The sequence below is a fragment of the Equus asinus genome, chromosome 14 (assembly GCF_041296235.1).
Source record: "Equus asinus isolate D_3611 breed Donkey chromosome 14, EquAss-T2T_v2, whole genome shotgun sequence".
NCBI classification, from domain to species: domain Eukaryota; kingdom Metazoa; phylum Chordata; class Mammalia; order Perissodactyla; family Equidae; genus Equus; species Equus asinus.
In genome coordinates this window covers 41,676,556-41,696,979 of record NC_091803.1, presented here as the reverse complement: position 1 = coordinate 41,696,979, position 20,424 = coordinate 41,676,556, and the positions used below count along the sequence as shown (strand labels likewise).

Below are 20,424 nucleotides of genomic sequence, written 5' to 3'. Positions count from 1 at the left end.
TGGTTTCTGGGCAAAGCACCCGAACCTAGCCAGTGACAGGACAGAAAGAAATAATGTGTGGTTTTGAGAAGCTGGGCTGGATGTTCTGTTTCATTTCTAGTCAAGGAAGCTAATGATTTTTGGTTGTCTGAGGACTGCATTGAGTTTTGCTTTACTCCCTCCCTCATTCATTCACTCACTCATTCATTCATTGAAAAAAGAACATTTCTAAAGCACTTGGCACATGGTCGGCATCTGTATTTTCAGAACACATAGGCTTTGGCCTCTACGAGCTCAGAGTCCTATGGGAGAGACAGGCAGGCACACCAGGAATCATGGTGAGATGAGATAATTGAGTTTGCCTAAGGGCTGGAGGCAGCCAGAAACAGGGGGTGTTTTGACATCAGAGTGGTTCAGAATTTAGGGGAAGGAAGAAGGGGTCAAAGGAGGGGCCTAAAGGGCAGGAGCCAATTGCAAAGGACTCAGCTTTCACGTTAAGGAGTTTGGGGTATCCTGGGAACAGTGGGGCCATTAGATGAGATAAGCTGTGTGCTTGGTGGGCCCAAGATTCTTCAGCTTCTGTCCATGGAAACCCAATGTTTCCTCACATTTAATATAAGGCAGGCTGTTCCAGGTGGGTGGGGATGGCAAATTAGAACAATGGTGCTACAGCGTGGTAGAAGGTCACGGGTAAATTCTATCCCAGTGTCACAATCATTATTAGAGTCCTCCTGGTCAAGGGGCAGGCAGGACATGCAGATCAAACTCTCCAGCTCCCAGTAGATGTTGTGACTGGTAGAAACTCACTTGTAAGAAATTGCTGACAAGGGTCCATTGTAAATTGTCATCAATATCACCATTGCCCATAACAACTTACTATGGATACGCCATGGTATTGTGCATGGTACTGTGCTGAAGACTTGGCCATGGCTATCTTTGGGGTACAGCTCAGAGGTCTCTATCTCCAGGAAGTCTTCCCTGAATACACAGAGACATGGGTATGAGACCATGGTTTCTCCTTCCATGACATCCTGGATATCTCATCAATAGAGAATCTGTCATGCTAGAATATAGCTGCGACTTGCTTCCAAGTCCTCCCTGTTGGGAGGTGAGTTTATTAAGCGTGGGGATCTTGTCTTATTCTTCTTGTATCTGCATTTCCTGGCACAGGGCTTGGCATACAGTAGGTGGCCCATAAGACTGTATTGACTTAGATGACATAAGTCTCCTCTTCTCAATTCATTTGTGATCCACTGATCCAGAGGATCAGCAAGAGCCCAAGAAAGGAGGGACTCCATGAGGTTCCAGGCAAAGGGTCAGGAACAGTTTCTGAAACCCAGAAATCAAGGCCGACTCTCGGGGCAAACAAGTTCCAATCAAAGACCCCAGCAGCAGAGTTCAGTGGTTCCCCACAGGGAACCGACTTCCATCTATAGCCCAAAGACGTCAGGATGATGCTGCTGCTGATCCCATTAGGGTTTGCTGTGAACACCAAGAGGGGAACTGACCCCATTTCAATCCTGTTTCATGTCTTGCCCAGGGATTGGGCACTTTGGGTTTCTCAGAAGCCCGAGTGGAATTGGAAATGGCAAAGGAACAAGTTTCTTTGTAGAAAATCTAGGGCACCATCATTGGCAGGCTCGTGTTCTCGATGAGAACAGATTCGCTCTGTGAGCTCTGCACTGTGGTGCTAGGTGTAAGGATGGCTTGGGGTCTGCAGGGTTGAGGTCAAGTCCTCTCCTTGTCCAGTTTCCCTAGAAGGAAACCTCTGGTTAGATCTAGGGATGTAGTCTGTGGCCTTGGAACAGAGTAAGGTCAGCCAGACCATCTGATCGCTGACCTTGGGGCCTTAGCTTCATTCGTTTCACGCTTTGGACTCAAAGCCAGCTATCCTTGGGTCTGGAAATAACAGTGTCCCAGAGCCTAGGACCTCCATATCTATGATCTCTGAGGGTCACTGAACCATTTGCTGGAGAGAAAAAAATACCTTTGGTTGGGGGTGGAGGGTGGCTGCTGGAGAGAAATAGTACAAGATTCTGGACACAAATAGATTGAATTTGGAAGACAAATCTCCCTTATTTAAATGTCAGAATATTCCATTTCTGTATAATGCTGAGAAGCCACAAAACCAAAATAAAAATAGGGCTAGGCTTCAATGTATCTAGTTAGATGCAGAGACAGGCTGTCTTTGGCATAAATGTTTTAGCACCACTTTCCAACTGAGGTCTCTGCTCTGTGGATTGGAGCTAGAGCGTTGCAGAATTCATTGCCGCTGTCGCCATCTGGCTGGGATTTCATAGGCTGCCTGATGAACCATGCAAGTTGGAGTTGGGGCATTTTATGTACACAGGTCCCCAACCTGTGCCTCTTGGAGAAGAAAAAGGAAAAAGAGGAGATAGGATTGGGCAACTCTGTCAAATGTCAAACAAGGGACATGGTCACAGTTTTCCATTAGAGGGTAGAGTTGGTGAGAAATAATTCTCTGGAGTAAGACTGCAGAGAAATTACAAGAAGTCTGGGAAATTCTATGTATACCAAGGCCTGCTGGAGTCTGCTTAAACCGATTTGACTCCCACACATATAGATGGTCAAACTGCTATGAATTAAAAGGCATATGATTCGTGAGCATCAGTGAAATCATGGCAACTTTTTGGCACTGCACATTTTTTCAATCAATAGTCCTCAGAATCTTCTGGCTCATCATGTAAGAGTGTTAGGACTTTTTAATATCACAAAGGGGTCCTTGTGTTTTAAAAAGCTGTAGATGTAAGAAAAAAAAAGAAAAGGATAGCAATAATCCTGCATCCCATGTCAAGAAATAGCTTCTTTCTTTCAGCAAGTAAAATGACATCACCGCTTTCAGTTCGTTTTTTATTGAAGTGTTGTCAACAAGCTCTCTGAGACTATAAAATCCTTATGCAAAGGGATCACATCCACTTATCTGCATTCCTCATTGCCTAGGACAGGGCAGGGAGCTTAGTGGACACTCAAGACTTGGCTGCAGGATGAAAGAGAAAGAGAAGGAGAGAGTGGAAAGGAAAGAGGAGAGGAAGAGGGGAGGAGGAGAAGGAAGAAGAACTGAGAAGGACAGAAAGGGAGAAATGGGACCTTTAAAGGAAGGACCCTATACCTGTCGTCAGTACTATCCATAACTAAAGCAGAAGGAAGACTCAGTTTCTCTTTTCGTGGAGAGAGGTGGGGTGACGTGGAGGACTAGGTTATGATTTACGAGAGCTCTCAACTCTCTCTTTGATGAAGCCCCCTCCCACATTAGGGGTGGTGATGTTCCTCTGGCCTCCTCTTTCATATCCCAAGTCTAAAGTACCAGATGGGGGTGAGACCATGCCAGGGGTGAGTGGGAGAGCATATGGGGATAGGAGAGTGTTTAGATTCAGATTCTGACTCAGGAAAGTATGTGGGACAGACTCCACAGTCCTCTTGCTCCAAGACTAATGATGCAGCTGAGGTCAAGTTCGATGAACCAAGGTCACAAAATAAGGAAGCAGGAGAAGGCATTTGGACCTCTAAACTATTGGCTATGACCCTACAACAACATCCAACCACACAGCCACTGATGAGCACACCTAGAGCTCAGTTATACAAGGCTGCTTTACCTGTGTCCTAGAAGGGAGAAACAAGGCACTCCGAAGTTAGAGAAACCACATGCACTGCTGGTGAGAATGTAAATTGGTTTTGAACACTGTTTGGAAGTATCTACTAAAGTGGAGAATATGCCCACTCTATGACCTCGCCATTTCATCCCTAAGCATATTCCCAAATGAACGAGTGACCACATGCACCCAAAAATATACTAGGATGTTCAAAGCAGGCAAAAGAGAGAAATAACACAAATGTCCATCAACAGGAAATGTATAAATAAATTGCAATACGTTTGTACAATGGAATACCACGCAGTAAAGAAAACATAATGAGCTATAGTTATATGCATTAATATGGATTAACGTCACAAAAGACAAATAAATACATGTTCTATGAGTCTACCATTTATTTGAAGTTCAAAAGGAGGCAAAACTGACCCATGATCCAGGAGGCAGAATGGGGGTTACCTTTTGGGGGGATATTGGCTGCAAGTGGCCATGAGGGAGTTTTCTGGAGTATTGGTCATGTTCTAGGTCTTGATCTGGGCGGTGGTTACACAGTTGTATAAAAATTAATTGGATGTTGAGATTTGTGCAATATAACAAATGTATGTTATAGTTTGTAGAAGACAAAAAAAACAAGGGTGGCATAGAGAGGTGTAAGGCGTTATTTCATTTTGAGGGTCAAGAGAGGAAATAAGGAAAGTGAAAGGAAGCAGACTTTCTAAACAGAAAAAAAGGTATTTCACAAAGAAAAAAGTCTTAAAGGATAAAGGGGCGTAAGTGAACATAAGTGAGGCCATCTTGTTACGCTAAATGACCCTTCCCTAGTTAAAACCCTTCCAGCGTGTGATCATGATGAATTGCTACATGCTTTCAGGAGTTTCTGGCCCTGATCCTATGCCCATTCTCCTGCTGAGGGACTCTAATAGCTTTGTTCTTAACAATCAACAAATTTTCCTAAGGAATAAGAAGGCTGCCAGGAAGAAGGAACACCTGTAGGATATTCATCACTGACAGAAGAAAAGAACAATGAGGGACCCTGGAGTCCGTCATGCCTGCAGGCTGACATTTCTAACCCTGCTCCTCGCTGCCCATTTTCCCTATATAACAGCCTCAACATTCTGCAATTCTTTAAGATGTTTTTTTGAGACATTAGTCTGCATCTTCTGGTTATGCTGGCTAATGGATGAAAAGCTTCCTTTCTCCATCTCTAACTTTTTGTGATTAATTGGCTCAGATGGCGGTGAGCAGAGCAAGCCCGTTGCTCAGTATCAGGGGCATGCACGATGTTAAACTCTTCCACGTTGTTGGAATTATTTTAAAAGAACATGTTTTACTTTTCTAATTTAAGCCAGAGGTCAGCAATCTTCTTCTGTAAAGGGCTAATTAGCAAACATTTTCAGCTTTATGGGCCATCTGGTCTCTGTCACAACTGCTCAGCTGTGCTCTGGCAGCACAAAAGCAGCTATAGACCCACGTAGTGCGTGAACGGACGTGGCTGTGTTCCAATAAAACTTTATTTACAAAAATAGGCAAGGGGCCAATGTGGGCCAGAGTTAGCAGAATCCTGATCTAAGCAATCAAATAAGGAATCGAAAACATTTTTTAAGAAACTATAAATATGAACATGAATAAATCTCAGTTTCTGGAGATTTTCATTATTGTTATCATCTGTAATAATTATTGGGTGCCTACTGTCTGATGGGCACTACACCAAGCTGTTCTCATACATTGTACTATTTGACTTGGTGACGTTGGTGCCAGTACAGACCCCGATTGAAAGAGGAGGAAGCTGGCCCTTAAAAAGGGTAAGTAATTTTCCCAAGGTCATGGAGCTAGTAAAGATCAGCTCTTATATTTGAACCCAAGCCTTTGTTCTTAACTATACCCCAAGCTGTTACATTTATGACTTTTTTGTGTGAAATATTGCAACCAAAGTTTTAATAAATTACTAAGATATATAAAATGTTCATTAAAATGTATACGTAAAAATAGTTAAATAGTCAAAAAAGATGAGAAGACAATTCACATTTTGTTTTTCGCTTTCACTAGTATTCAAAGGAATTCAAATTAAGGCAACCCTAAGACAGCACACTTCACCTTCTGAAACAGCAAAAAGAACCAAAATGCTCAATGCTGCTAGATTATTGTAAAATTGGTACATTGATTCATTATTAGAAGTATTTTTAAATGGGAACAATTTGGGGCATTAATATGACACTATATATCAGGATTCCTAGAGATGTTTATAGCCATTAACCCTTCAAATTCTGCATCTAAGAGTTTGTAATGAACAGATTATTCAAAAGAAAAAAATAGGCATGAAGATGTTCCTTCCATCATTATCTATATTGGCAAAAAAAAAATAAAATAAAATGTTTAACATTAGGAAAAGAATGAAATGAATTATGGTTTAATAATGATTATGACATTATATGCAGCCCAGGGTTCGCCAGTTTGAATCCCAGGTGGGGACCTACACACTGCTTGTCAAGTGGCAGGCATCCCACACATAAAGTAGAGGAAGATGGGCACGGATGTTAGCTCAGGGCCAGTCTTCCTCAGCAAAAAGAGGAGGATTGGCAGCAGATGTTAGCTCAGGGCTAATCTTCCTCAAAAATAAATACATAAATTAATAAAAATAAAATTAAAGTGTATATAAGCAATAATTACATTTATTTAAAGAAACGTTTCTGCAAGTAAAAAGACCAGAAGGTAGTATCTAAATTAAAAACAGTTATGTTAAGGTAGTAGATTGGGATGATTTTATATGTATATTATATTGCCTTTTCAAATAAAAGTGTCTAAAAACATAGATTGAGAACGATTTGGGGCCACTGTCTGTCCGTCCCGTAAATCCTACAGGAGGTTCTGTGACATCAGTGTTTGACTTACCAGCGAGCCATTCGTTATGTCTTATTTCAGCTTTGATGGTTCTCTTGACAATTGACTTTCCCTGGTTTGAACCACCCACTGCTTGTGAGGCCTGAGTTTGACATCACTGACCTTGTTCTAATCTGGATGTCACTGAATCTCAAGGGGCCTATCGGGAAATTCACTGAGAACTTACACAGAGGAAAACTCTTGGAGCTTTAAACACAGAGGGAGAGTCAATGGCTCTCCAGGATATTTATAGATTTTATCTGTTTCTTAAGTAAGTACTGTTCCATCATTATTCCAAATATGTCTCTAGTTAAAATTAGGAGGGAGATAAACAAGTCTAATTTTTATGGTACCATCTGGTCACAGGCCAGTGAAGAAGCAGTTAAGCCCTTTATTGCTAATTTATATTTAGGACTGACACATTTCTTCCTCTGAAAACATTTCATTTCCAAATGAGTAGTTTGCCCTGGACTTAGTTTTAGATCACAGGAGGGTCAAAGTGACTTAGTTGCTGGGGTATCAAAATGGTCATTAATCATCAGCCCCTTTGGGTAAATATCATCAAAGCTGCTATTTTGTGTATAAGTGAGGCTTTGGTGCCTGTCAAAGTCATCCACATGGAGTGGAAGCAATAATGAAATCCACAGGAACAAATGAGACACAGTCAACCCATCATCAGTAGTGGTCCCTAGCCACATTTCCCCGGTGCTTTCAAATGAGACCACATCTACTTGTCTAGGGACCCAGGAGAGCCATCGGGCCAAATCTGGTTCCAGACTGAATTGAATCAACAGAAGCGCTGGCTCATTTTCTGCCCATATGTGGGTCTTTCAGTCTTGTCTGCTTTATTTTTAATGCTGTTATCAGAGTCAATACACGAAAATGAAATCTTTGGAAGCAACACACATTTTCATGTCTACTTCGTTCCTTTCTGAATGAGGGAGTTTGACAATAAAGTGTCTTGGACCACTTCTTCCATTCAATGCTCCTTATTGTGGTCACTACGCAGGCTGACACTTACAAGTTCACACCATTTATTCCTCAGGATTTAACAGTCTCCAAGGTCTCTAAATATGGAAACCCAATTAGGAGCCCTGAGAGAAGGAGGATGAATAAAATGCAGCGAAAAGATCCAATTTCATGGACCCCAAATGAGTGATCCAATGGCCACTGACATTTGTATCCAGTATTTGCCAATGAGAGAAGAAGATGCTTCTAAAGGCTAAATACTGCTGTTCTAAACAGTGGTTCTTAAATCTTACGTGCGTTAGAATCACTCTGAGAGGATATAAAATGCCCCATGGGGTGAAAATTAGGTATCTGTATTTTCAACAGGCTCCCCAAGTGAGTCTGATGGACACAGAAGTGTCAAAGCATCTTTATAAGTAGGGTAAACATTAAGGGCAATAAATCAGGAGCCTTTAATCATTTTTATATCCCCCCACCTGGAGCTTAGAAGCTGCTCAGTTATTCTTTGTTGGATGAACGTCTAGAGGGAGAGTGAATGAAAGAATGTGCAAATGGGTGACTAAATTGGGGGGTTTCGTCAATGGCACCCGGTCTTTGCTAACTTGATTAGAAAGTTCGTGACTTACAGAGTAGCCCAGCTCAGCCCAAACTGTGATTTCTGCCTTTGAAGTCTCAATTTGATTAAAACACGTTTAGCAAGGAACAATAACTTTCTGAAAGGCTGGGGATTATGCAGCTCTGAGGAGCTCTGTGGGGAACAAGCAATTCCAGCAACCAAGATGGGTCTTTGTGAACCTGAGAGCCTGCTCTGCAAGCCTGTATCGGGGCCAAACATCTGACTCCTCTTAATTACATTCTGTCCTTGTTTCATTCCTTCTCATCTCTTGCTTCTGGGTCCTGAGTTTTCCCCAAACTGCCAGGGTTGAATGATCTCAAAAATTAGGCTGAGCCTGTTGCCATGATGCCAGGGGCCGGGGCACGGACAACTCTCCTTTTGCTGCCGTGGAAAAATGAAAGAAAGTGTAGGTCACTTTCTCTCCCACCCTCAACCTCTGTTGCCAAGTTATTTTGCCCAGTATCATCTGCAGGGGACCGATGCTGTGCCAGAGGAAGGAACAATGAATCTGGATTCTGACCGATTTGCACTTAAATCACAGCTTTGCCCCTTTCTAGATGAGAAAACCTGCCTTACAAGATGTCTATGAGGGTTATAACAGACAAAGGAGAAGCAACATTGCATTATGGTTAAAACGAAGGCCCTGGAGCTGGCTTGCCCAGGTCCCAATCTCAGATCTGCCACTTACTAGCTTGGACACATTACTTAACCTACCTGTGACTCAGTTTCCTCATCTGTAAACTGGGATTAATAACCATAACTCATGCCATTTAACCCCTGCGAGGACTGAATGAGATTAATACATATAAAGACTGAGATTATTTTGTGACCTATATGATCCCTTTGTGGGTGCTATTATTATAAATGTCTATAAAAATAACAATGATAATGGTCGCTGCCAAACGACTTCAATTTAGAGACATGGAGAACCGTCTCTTCCCCTCAAAGGGGGTTCTCAGATTCTCGGCACCTCCTCTCCCCTAAGTCCTCCATCCTTATTTTGGTGTTTATCTCTTTAAACGGGCAGAGGCGGCTGGTTGCAATAGGGTGTTGCTGAGTCATCTGAGGACACAGGGACCTATGTCACGAAGAAGTGCTGGCAGGGGAAGCCAGCAGGAGATGGATTAGACATCTCCGAGGCAGGAGTGAGTCAGCCAGTGGTCTGTGTCTTGCTCCATGACGGAGCAGAGATGGGGCAGTGGACGGCTCCCAGACTTCATCAGTTTCATCCACAACGTGGCTGATGGTTCCGTGGAACAAATTCAGCCTGCTCTGTAGACACCAAGGCTGAATATCGCTGGGCTGGTCACCCAGCACACATCTCTCTCTCCACTCCTTTCTTTCTTGGCCTCCTCATGTCTCCCTTCCCTCCTCCTCTTTTGCCCCTTCTTTCCTTCCTTCTCGACTGTTCTCTTCTTTATCCCTTTATCATTTTCCTCCTCCTCTCCTGACCTTTCCTCCCTTCTATTTCTCCCTCTCATACATCTCTGTTCTCTTTTGCTCCCACCCTACGTGCCCTTCTTTCTTCCTCTTCTTGTCTTAATCTTTTCCCTTCCCTTAGGAGACCCAGACAACCTAAAATTTTAAGTCTTCTCTGCCCTTCTTGTCTATCTCCAGACAGTCTAAGACCAGGAGTCATCACACCTTTTCTATGAAGAGCCAGACAGTAAATATTTGGGGCTTTGCAGGTCAGACACTTTCTATTGCAACAACTCAACTCTGCTGTTGTAGCGTGAAAGCGGTCACGGACAATACCTAAAGGGGTGGATGTGACTGTTTCAAGAAAACTTTATTTTCAAAAACAGGTGGTGGCTGGATTTGAGCGGTGACCATAGTTTGCCAAACTCTAAGGAAAACACTCCTTCTCTTCCTTACCTCCGTGATCACAAACCACAAACTCAGTAACAATTCATGATCCACTCCAGTTCCAAAGGCCAGGGAGTATAGAATCTTGCTGGTTATATGCATTACAGAAAAGTGCATTAAAAAGAAAAAGTAAAACAGAGACATTTGACTACTACAGCACAGAAATGAGACAATGGGGGAATTTGCCTCTGTCTTATGGTGAATACGGGGTCAGAGGGTTAGGAAGCTTGTCACATCAGACAGCGATTTAGTGATTACCTCCTTGCATCTCTCTCCCTAGAGATACCTAATGTCCTTACTAAAGAAAATAACATCCTCTTCATCAGAGAAGATATTTAATTGATGAAATAAGCCTTGCTAGAGTGTGTCTGTAGTGTTTTAAAATCCGTTCATTTTTATCCATTCATTCTGTCATTCAAATCCATTCATTCAAATTTATTCATTCCTTCAACGAGCTTTATTTGAGCACCCACGGTGTGCCAAGCTCAGTAGTGAGCCCCCGGTGGGGGGGGGGGGCAACAAGAATGGACATGATAGTGTATGCCCTCAGGGGACTGTCAGTGCAGTGTACTGCGGTGGGCCAGGGCACATGGAGAGAACAGCAATGAGAGGCGTCTCTTACATGCCAAGCACTGGGCTAGTTTCTAAGAATGGGTCAGATATCAAACCAGGAAATGGATTTAGGAGAAGATGGAGGAAGGAACTCTTTTTTTTTTTTTTTTTTTTGAGGAAGATTAGCTCTGAGCTAACATCTGCCACCAATCCTCCCCTTTTTTGCTGAGGAAGACTGGCCCTGAGCCAACATCTGTGCCCGTCTTCCTCCACTTTATATGTGAAACACTGCCACAGCATGGCTTGACAAGCGGTGCCATGTCTACACCCAGGATCCGAACCAGTGAACCCCGGGCCACCGAAGCAGAATGTGCGAACTTAACTGCTACGCCATTGGGCTGACCCCAGGAACTCTATTTTTAAGGGGGGTTGCTTAGAAGAGTTCATGCTCATCTGGTGGAATTTCAGACCTTGTATGAAGGTGAATAGAGAATATATTTAGGAGTGAGGGGACCTGCAGTGATTTCCTCAGCCCACACTGCCACACCATTCCTAGGCTGGCCCTAAGAAGACGGGCTGCAAAGGCCACGCAGGGATGTACCCATCCTGAGAGTGGAGGCATGAGAGGTTATCACCACCCAAGCTGCGGGGTGTCCAGCTCTCCCGAGACTCTGACGTCAGCCCAAAGATATTAAGCTGGGAAGCTGGACAAGGGCAGTGCTGAAGACATTAGCAACCCATCCAGTGGCTCAGAGCAATTTATGAGAATCCTAATTAGACCCATGAAGAAGTTGTGCAATCACACAGACACTGTTTATTCCGCGGGCAGCGTGAGGTCTCTTACAGTCAAGAGCCATCCTGTGTGCCTCAGCGGAAGAGCGGCCAACCAATGAAGGCACCAGGAACGTCAACACGGACCCACTCAGAAGCAGGCAGTGGGCTTCTCCACTGACTCCTCTCCCGCACTCTCCCACTCCAAGGCCTGTGAGCATCATTATCCTGGAGTGGTGCTTTCTGAAACTCTAGTCTATTGCAGCAAAGTTCCCTATTAATACAGGAGCAGAGTGTGTGGTCCCTTCCAATTTATCAATCTAGATGAGTCTTTAAAACAGCTGCTTGCAAATTTGCAGTACAAAAGGGACAAAGGGAACCCAATGTGCCTACCCGACTGAAATGCTATATATGGTATCTTTCATATATTTCATGTATGAGATCTATCATATATGCCCAAAGATGATATAACTGGAGTCACTAAGCAGTTTTTAAAACTGGGAGAGTCCCAGCAAAATGGGTTGAGCTGGTCACCCTATTAATACAAGAGAGCCATGTGTCATATCCTTCAAATATTTCAGATTTGAGATCTATCATATATACCTAAATATAAGTGCAATGGAATATGCACGTAAATAATTTATAAAAATATGTAATAAATACATATATTTAATTTTATTTGTTCAATGAACTCAGACTAGATACCAGGGACAATTAATGTATTTCTGAGTTTAAAAATAAACCAACAACCAAGAAAATTGAACGAAGTACAAAGAAGAAGATTAAACGCTTCTCAAGGCTAAAGCGTATTACTTATAGCTAAGCTGATCAGGCCACCAGTGACCAAGATGTCTCCTACGAGCCTGGTTTAATGGAAAGATGATCCAAACTGGAGTCAGATGAACTTCGTTCCATTTTTACTTCTCTAAAAATCTATACAAGGTGTCCTCCAAGATCATCAGCATCAGCATCACCTGGGAGCTGGTTAGAAATGCCGAATCGCAGGCACCCCTCCCCAGACCGACTGCAACAGAATCTGCATTTATTAACAAGACCCCCCACGTGATTCCTGTTCTCGTTAATGTCTGAGCAGCTCTGCCATAGCTCACTTAACCCAGCTGAACCTCCTTGTTTTCCTGCTCTTCAAAATGGAGATAATAAGATCCACTCCAGAATATTGTATGAAGAGTTACTGACACCATTTGTGAGGTACTTAGCATGGTCCTGGACCTTTGGGTCCAGGCTCAAGAACAACTGTTTCCTTCTTTTTCTCGGTATCACGTGCTCTGAATAATATTGTGATATAATCCTGGTCTGCTCAGCATCTTTTTGCTGGCCTCTATACATCAAAAGGGCTTTAACCTCTATGATCTTCCTTCTGTCTCTTCAAATCCCAGAATCACATAAAAACAAATTACAAAATCCATGAGATTGGTGGGACCTAAGAGATCTCCTGTTCAACCTCCCTTTTGAAGCCAGAAATACCGTTTTATTTTAGGTCCCAGACTTACTCATTCTTTATGTTCTCACTCAAGTGTCACCTTTTAGGTGCTAGGCGGATACCAGGTACTTAGTAGGTATTTACTGATTGCGGGATGAGTTAATGAATGCGGCTCTATGAACTCTGGACTATTCTATTCTTTGTCTAAATCTTACGATACTCGTTTTCTTTATTATTTATTCTGTTCTTTCATTCTTCTATTAAAAAAACGAGTATATCTCATATTTCTCCTTGACCACTCTCTCCCCCACCCAAGACACCTAAGAATACATATCTATACATATATATGCACATATTAATTCATATATATGAATTATTATAAATATGTTCATATTTTGAAATTAGATATTTTGTTTATACGTTGTCAACCAACTGGACTATAAGTTCCTTGAAGGAAAGAAAAAGATCGTGACATCCCCTTCTTGGAACATCAGTGCCCAGGAAGGTATGTTTCTCAACAAATATTGGATATTGATGATCAATGCTGAAAAGCACCTATGAGTGTCACTAAACTACTGAGATCTCTATGGTGCACTCCACTATTTCAGAAGGACACAACTATTAGACAAGAAAGGGAAAGTGAGGTCTTATTGGGATCCTGTGTATCTCTTGAGGCAGATCAGTAGCTTTTTTCCTAGGGAAGTGCCTGGCAGGCTTCACGTAAGAGGTTCCCCCCAAATCAAACACTCCACTCAAAGGTTATATTTACACAGCTCATTAGGAAAATTTTTTATACTTCTGACACTCATTAGACTCGTAATCGTCCACTGAAGCTACTCTATAACAAGAGATAAACACTCCATTCTAGAGGATGAATAATAATTAGGTACCGCTCAGCACTGTGCTCTTTACAAGTCTAATTTTAGAGCATAATTAATCCTGGTGAAGCTGCATACGATAAGTGAAATATTTATGCAGCTGCGTTAATTCATGTATTTACTCCTAGAGAGACATTTAGACTTGGACATGGCTTTTGGGAAGATTATCTTAAGACGCCCCCTGCAGCAACGTCATTTTCTCTCCAATGGCTTTGCCTCCAGATGATCTCCAAAGATGAAGCTGAGAAGACACATTTCCAAACCCCAACAGTTTGACCACAAAAGCAATGAGCCAGGACAGAAAGTATCTATTAGAATCTAGATGCTTTGCTAGTACAAGGAACATACCTCTCGCCTATGTGGAAGTCTTTACTTTTCATTTTTTATTTGCCACAAAGAGGATATTTTCTGTTCAGTACTAAAAAGGTTGTTTCCATGATACTAACTTGACCATATTATCACCAAGGCAACAATAAATAACTGTGCTGAATGTTGGAGTTGTGGATGGACAACGATGAGGACTAGGAGGAGGGTGGTGATGATGATGGTTGTAATGGTGTTGGTGATGATGATGGTAATGATAACAATGATGGAAGTGATGACGACGATGGTGGTGGTGATGATGGTGGTGTTGGTGATGATGATGTTGGTGTTGGTGATGGTGATGGTGATTGTGGTGGTGTTGGTGATGATGATGGTGGTGGTGATGATGGTGATGATGATGATGGTGGTGGTGGTGGTGGTGACGGTGATGATGATGGTGATAATAACGATGGTGGTGGTGGTGACAATAATGATGATGATGATGATAAGGATGGTGGTGATGATGGTGATGAAGATTCTAACAGCTAGCATTTATCAAACCATTTCTATTTCTAGGTGCTGCACTTAGCTAAGCTATTTACACGTTTCTTCTCATTTCATCTTCATACCAACCTTATCAAGTAAACATTTCTACATTCATTCACCAATGAATAAACTGAGGCTAAAAAAGATTACCCCTTTCCCAAAAGTATTTGTAAATGGGACAATAGATTTAGTTTAGATAAACACTAAATTACTCCTTCCTAAAGGATCTATAAATCTCAAGTGTCTGATTAGCCAACTTTCATAGACATCCTAGAGAACTGAATGAAAGAGGAGTCTTCCATAATTGACCCCCTTCCAGAGTAAAGCCCCTTAAGCAGATGCTTTGCCACTTACTAGCTAGCGGACTCACAAATGCTCTGAGCTTCAGTCTCCTCCTCTGTAAAATGGGTAGAAGCAATATTTAACTGCAGAAGGCTGTTATGAATACAAAATTTTAAAAAACATGTAATGCATCCAGTACGGTGATTGGCATATCCTGTTCCAAAATATGTTGCTGTTTCATAATAGATGCTACAAGAGCGACAGCAATGGTAGGTAGGAGTAGAATTAGAACTCGCTTATTTGACAGCTACGCATCATGTTTAGAAGTTTCCTGTTGAGTTAAATACATCCCAATGCCACCCATTCATCCATGCATGTACTTATTCACTCAATCCTTCATTGACCAGTTACACGTTATGTTTAGGATTTCGTGGCATTTACTGCTGGAAATGAGACTCTCGTTTGCTGAGTAGTTCACCCCGAGTATGGGTGATTAGGCAACCACTGTTGCAGATGGAAAAATTAGCCCTGATTCTTCACCCCTTCTCTGTGTCCACACCCCTTGTCATGTAATGCCAAAACTCCTCCCATAAATGGTACCGTGTGCCTCTGATCCCTTGACTTTGGGCTTGGCCATCTGACTTGCTTTGGACAGAAGGGTGTTAGCAGACGTGAATGTGACAAAGCAGAAACTTGAAGTGTGCATATGCAGCTAGGTGTTTTTCTCTGTGCCTCTGACACAGCCGAGAAAAGAGCTTCTCCCAGGTGTCCCTCCAGCCTCAGACCAGAACAAACACAGGCGGAACAGAGACCACGCTGTTGACCCATGGGCCTGCAGGAGGGAGCAGAGCCACCACAGCCACCTCGGCCTGAGGCAGAGCTTCTCCACTCAACCTGAACTCCCCTAAGCAAAATAAACATTTATTGTTGTGTGCCTCTAAGATTTCACAGCTCTAGCTGACCAACACAGCCACAAATCCCTATTACACAGCAGAGGACACAGCTCGTGGTCTGAGGAAGGTACAAATGCCCTACAGGGAATTCAAAGAATCAGATGTTCTTATTTAGGAGTTAAATATAAAACACATTTAGATTTCTTGATGGCACTGCAAGAATCCAGGGTTTAATTCTGGGAGTCGAGAGAAGAGGAGAGGCTGCAAGGAATTACCTACATTGTTCAAATTCACATCAACGCTATGCACCAATAGCATATTCTGTAACCAACTCTGGCTTCAGCCTCCACTCATTCTTGAATGCAGCTTGCACTCTATGCTCTGAGCTTTTGTATCCCACTCTCACTTACTCAAGCCTTACCTGCCATCTCTACTGGCTTTGCCTTTCCTTTCCTAGTGTTGGCAATTTAAAGGAAACAAACATGCCCTCAGAGCCACAACAGGATTCCAAAAACCATGCTATGAAACAATGGGCTGTGGTGAGATCACCAACTAGGAAGTAGAGAAGGACAGTCAGAAGGAAATGCTGCTGGGGACAGAGTCAGTCCAATTAGCTGTGCAATTCCATAAATGCCATAATCCCATTAGATTGTAAGCCCCGTGAGGGTGGAAACCATATCTTCTGGCATGATAGGCAGTCAAGAGGTGGACTGTAGTGGAAACCCATGGGATTTCTGCTCACTGTTCCTCTTCTAGAGCTTGCCTCTCCTTCATTCCTCCATAGGATAACAACAGGAGCTGTAGTGTTAGTACGACATAACTCCACCCCTCAGAAACTCCCGAGGGGTCCAGGCAAGAGTCTTTGACCCAAAATACATCAGGAATCATTCCTCGGGAACTTGAAATTTAGAATGTAGAGAACAGAGATTGGGATTCACTGTAGCCTAGTTATGTAATGTCATTGCTCTGGAGCACAGTTTCTCAACCCAAGTACCACTAACATTTGGGGTCAGGTGATTCTGCATTTTGAGATGTGGGGGGCTATCCTAGGTATTGTAAGATATTTGACAGCATCTCTCATCACTGGCCTCTATCTACTAGATGCCAGTAGCAAACAGCCTCCTGGTCACGACAATCAAAAATGTCTCCAGACATAGCCAAATATCCCCTGTGTGTGGGGGGGGGGGCGGGTTTGGGGTAGTTGCCCCCCATTGAGAACCACTGCTCCAGAGACAAGACCTATGAATTCCTGCTGTTGAGGCCCCAGGACTGTCCTGGCTCCTGTTTTTTCTCTAAATCTATTTGCTCAACTCTTTCCTAAATTCACTGAGACAGACACTTCTGCATCCTTAAAATAAATTCCTTTTTAAAATTTAGTTGTCTAAAATTGAGTTTCCATTATAAGCAACCTCCAGAACCACGGTATCACGTGCTAGGCACTCAATAAATATTTTTAGTGAGCAAACTCATCATATGAAAATCCACTGGAAAGCCAATTAGCAAACAGAGAGAGAGTACAAGGGTCTCAAGTCCCCCGAAAGTAGGGGGTCACCCAAGGTCTTACCATCACCCACAAACTGGAGCAGGGCCAGGTCAATCTGCCTCTTCCAAGGGGAGCCCTTCTGGAGGGCAATCCCATACCCAGTGGTGGCAAAGATGTACCCGCTCCCGATGGTCACCAGCTTGCAGCCTTCGTCCCTCCCCGCCTTGTAATTCAAGACGGCCGCGTCATAGATGAAAGCGTCCAGTTTCCTGAAATGACAAGAAACCAAGGAATGATGGAGACGCCAGGGTACCATCTCAGGGCCCAGCTCCTGAGGCCTGATCCAGCATTACACACTTTCTTTCACACTGGAGATGATGACTCATGGCCGCTCCGTCCCCTCATCATAAAAGGATCTATTTTTAATGAGGAGCTAAAAGCCAGACCCTTTTCTTTCCAAGTTACAAGAGGCAGCTAAATAAAGACATGAAGAATCCTTATGCCCAAGTGAGTAAACAGTTGAGTTTGCCGGTTTGCTAAGTGTTTGCCCTTGGCACTCCCAACAGTGGAGAACAGCGGCCTATTTAGAAAAGTTTGCCTCGGAACAAAATAAACCATTAAGGGACAGGAGAGTTTGGCAATAGTGTACGGAAAGGCAGAGGACTAAATAGGAATGATGCTTTTTCCTCCCCAAAGAAATATGCTGACTGTTCATTTATATTACAAAAATTATTACGCAGTAATTTTTAGAAAACCAAATAACGTAGAAAATATTGAGAATACAACTAAAATTTAAATTGCCCATAATTCCATAACGCAGAGGCAACCTCTGTTAACACATCAGGGAACAGTCTTCCAAATGTTTTATGCACGTGTGCACACACATACATAGATATAGGCACACAGGGTTTGGCAAACTTTTTCTGTAAAGAAAACATAGCACATAGTTTAGCCTTCGCGGGCCATATAGTCTCTGTTGCATCACTCAGCTCTGCTGTTGTGCCATGCTATAAGCTGAATGTGTGTCCCCCTCCAATTCCTACGTTAAATTCCTAACCCCCAGGACCTCAGAATATACTCATTTGGAGATAGGGTCATTGCAGATGTAATTAGTTAAGATAAGGTCATACTGGAGTACAATGGGCTACCTAGTCCAACATGACCTGTGTCCTCATCAAAAAAGGGAAATTTGGCCACACACGGGAGAACGCCACGTGGAGGATGGAGTGACACTGTCACAAGCCTAGGAACCACCGAAGCCAGGAGAGAAGCCGGAACAGATCCCTCCCCAGTCCTTTCAAAGGTAACGTGGTGCTGCCGACGCCTTGCTCTTGGACTTCCAGCCTCCAGAACCATGAGACAAAAAAACCCTGTTGTTTAAGCTTCTTAGTTTGTGGGTCTTTGTTATGGCAGCTGTGGAAAACTCACACACGGCATGAAAGCAGCCGTAGATAACACATAACTGAATGAATTCAGCTGTGTTCCAATAAAAGGTTATTTGCAAAAACAGATTGCCCATGAGCTATAGTTTACCAATCCTTGTTTTAACCCCCAAAATATGACTATTCCGCACAAACCTTTTCACCAATTGCTTCCTTTTCTCATCTCACGCCACACACAGTGAATGTGTTTCCATGTCAATAAACATGGCACTTTTTTCCTTTGTTGATATACTTATTTTTATTAAGGTATATCTCGTACACAATATAAAGTGCTAGATAAACTTTTACATACGTATACATCCTTGAAATCGCCGCACAGTTCAAGGTATAGAACATTATCATCATCTCAGAAGGCCTTATGCTCCTCCGGTCAGCACCCCCAAAAAGCAGGCATCAAGGAACCCCCTCAATGGCATAGCTGTGCCTGATTCATTACCCAGGTCCCTATCAGTGGGCATGCATATCGCTTCCAATTTTTAGAGCCATATAACAAGCTGGAAATGATCACCCTTGAACATGGCGGTGGATGCCTCAACTCGAAAGCAGGCAGGAAAACGAAATCAGAGGTTACTCCACTTCCTGACACCTTCTCAACTTTATTGCCTTTCCATCCTTAACAAGAAAACATAAAACAGTAAAGCAAAGAAAAATAAAAGTGGCAGGGAGAGGATGTAAAATGCTGCATCCTCTCAGACACGGCTGCTGGCGGGTTCCCCATGGAAACAAAAGTCTCTGGAAGGTTTACGGCCGCTTTCTTCATTTTAATTTTTGTTTCTGTAATGGTTGGAGATGAGGGGGGAACTACCGGGCTTGTCTCACCAGGAAAAAGCCTCTGAAGCTTTTATCCTAAGGCTGTGGGATTGGAGACTCGGTTCTATACTCTGAGAGTAATACAAGGGGATCAGATCACCCAAGCGGAAGAGGAAGAAAACTGGGCATTGTCAGTGGTGACGGTGAACCGGGGCTGACAAACCAAGAGGAAACAGCCTTTCTGAACAGACAGCAATGCTGCGACCTGTGGAAACACGGGATGAGGAGATTTATAATGTCGGTTTGTGTATGATGGCGGTAGGGCGTGTGACAGGAGCAGGTAGAAGAGATCTGAGTTCTAGTCTACATTTAGCGGATGGCGCGACCTCCGGAAAGTCTCTTCCTTCTTTCGCACTTTTGGTTCCTCATCTGTGAGATGAGGTGGTCATTGTGGTCCTGCTGAGATACACATCCAGCTGTGGCATTCTATGATTCCACAAGCCAACAGTCACCTTCTGTCGCTCTCCTTATGGGAAACTGAGGCTAGATAACATGAGTGTCCTGAAGACGGCAGGCCATGGATGGCATTTGTCTTCTTGATGAAGCTGGGCTGCTTGCAACGTCAACACTTCACATTTCAAAGTTGCCATGGAGATGCTGAGAATCTGAGTTTTATTAAGACTTTCTAAGCCTTACCCATCTCTCTTCTCTCAGTTCCTCAAAAGATAAACATAAATACACGTGTGTGTGCGCACAGGGGCATTGAAATGTTAAGGCCATCTGTCGGTGTTGGGGTGAAACCTCTCCCCCTCCTGTTGACCCAGCACACACTGATGCGTTGCCGGGATGGAAATCTAAAACTGTACCTGGCAATCATATGAGAGTTGTCCCACAGCAGTTTAAATCAGGATTTTATAGACAGGCACAGATTTCTGCAAATCATTACCATATTTCATGACAAATCTTCTTCAGCTGAGAAACAAACAGCCAGATGAGCAGAAAGAAAACAGGAAGTTTTCTAGGGTAACAAAGTTTGCAAAAGCAAGATGCTGTCAAGTCAGAGGGAGGACCATTGCAAAAGACACGCTTGGTTCTGAGCAAAGCAGTTACACATGGGGTGGGCTGGTGGCTGTTCTCTCGCAGGGGTCTGGCCAAGGAGGGCCACAGA

The 20,424-nt window shown here is 43.2% G+C and overlaps 1 protein-coding gene across 1 annotated transcript in view; it reads right to left on the bottom strand.

The window, feature by feature from the left end:
- GRIN2A (glutamate ionotropic receptor NMDA type subunit 2A) overlaps positions 1 to 20,424 on the bottom strand; it is a 365,414-nt gene that overhangs the window by 19,264 nt on the left and 325,726 nt on the right. Inside the window, exon 12 of the mRNA XM_044747218.2 lies at positions 17,146 to 17,333. Within this exon, the coding sequence (XP_044603153.1) occupies positions 17,146 to 17,333 (188 nt within the window). The remainder of the gene's footprint in view (positions 1 to 17,145; positions 17,334 to 20,424) is intronic.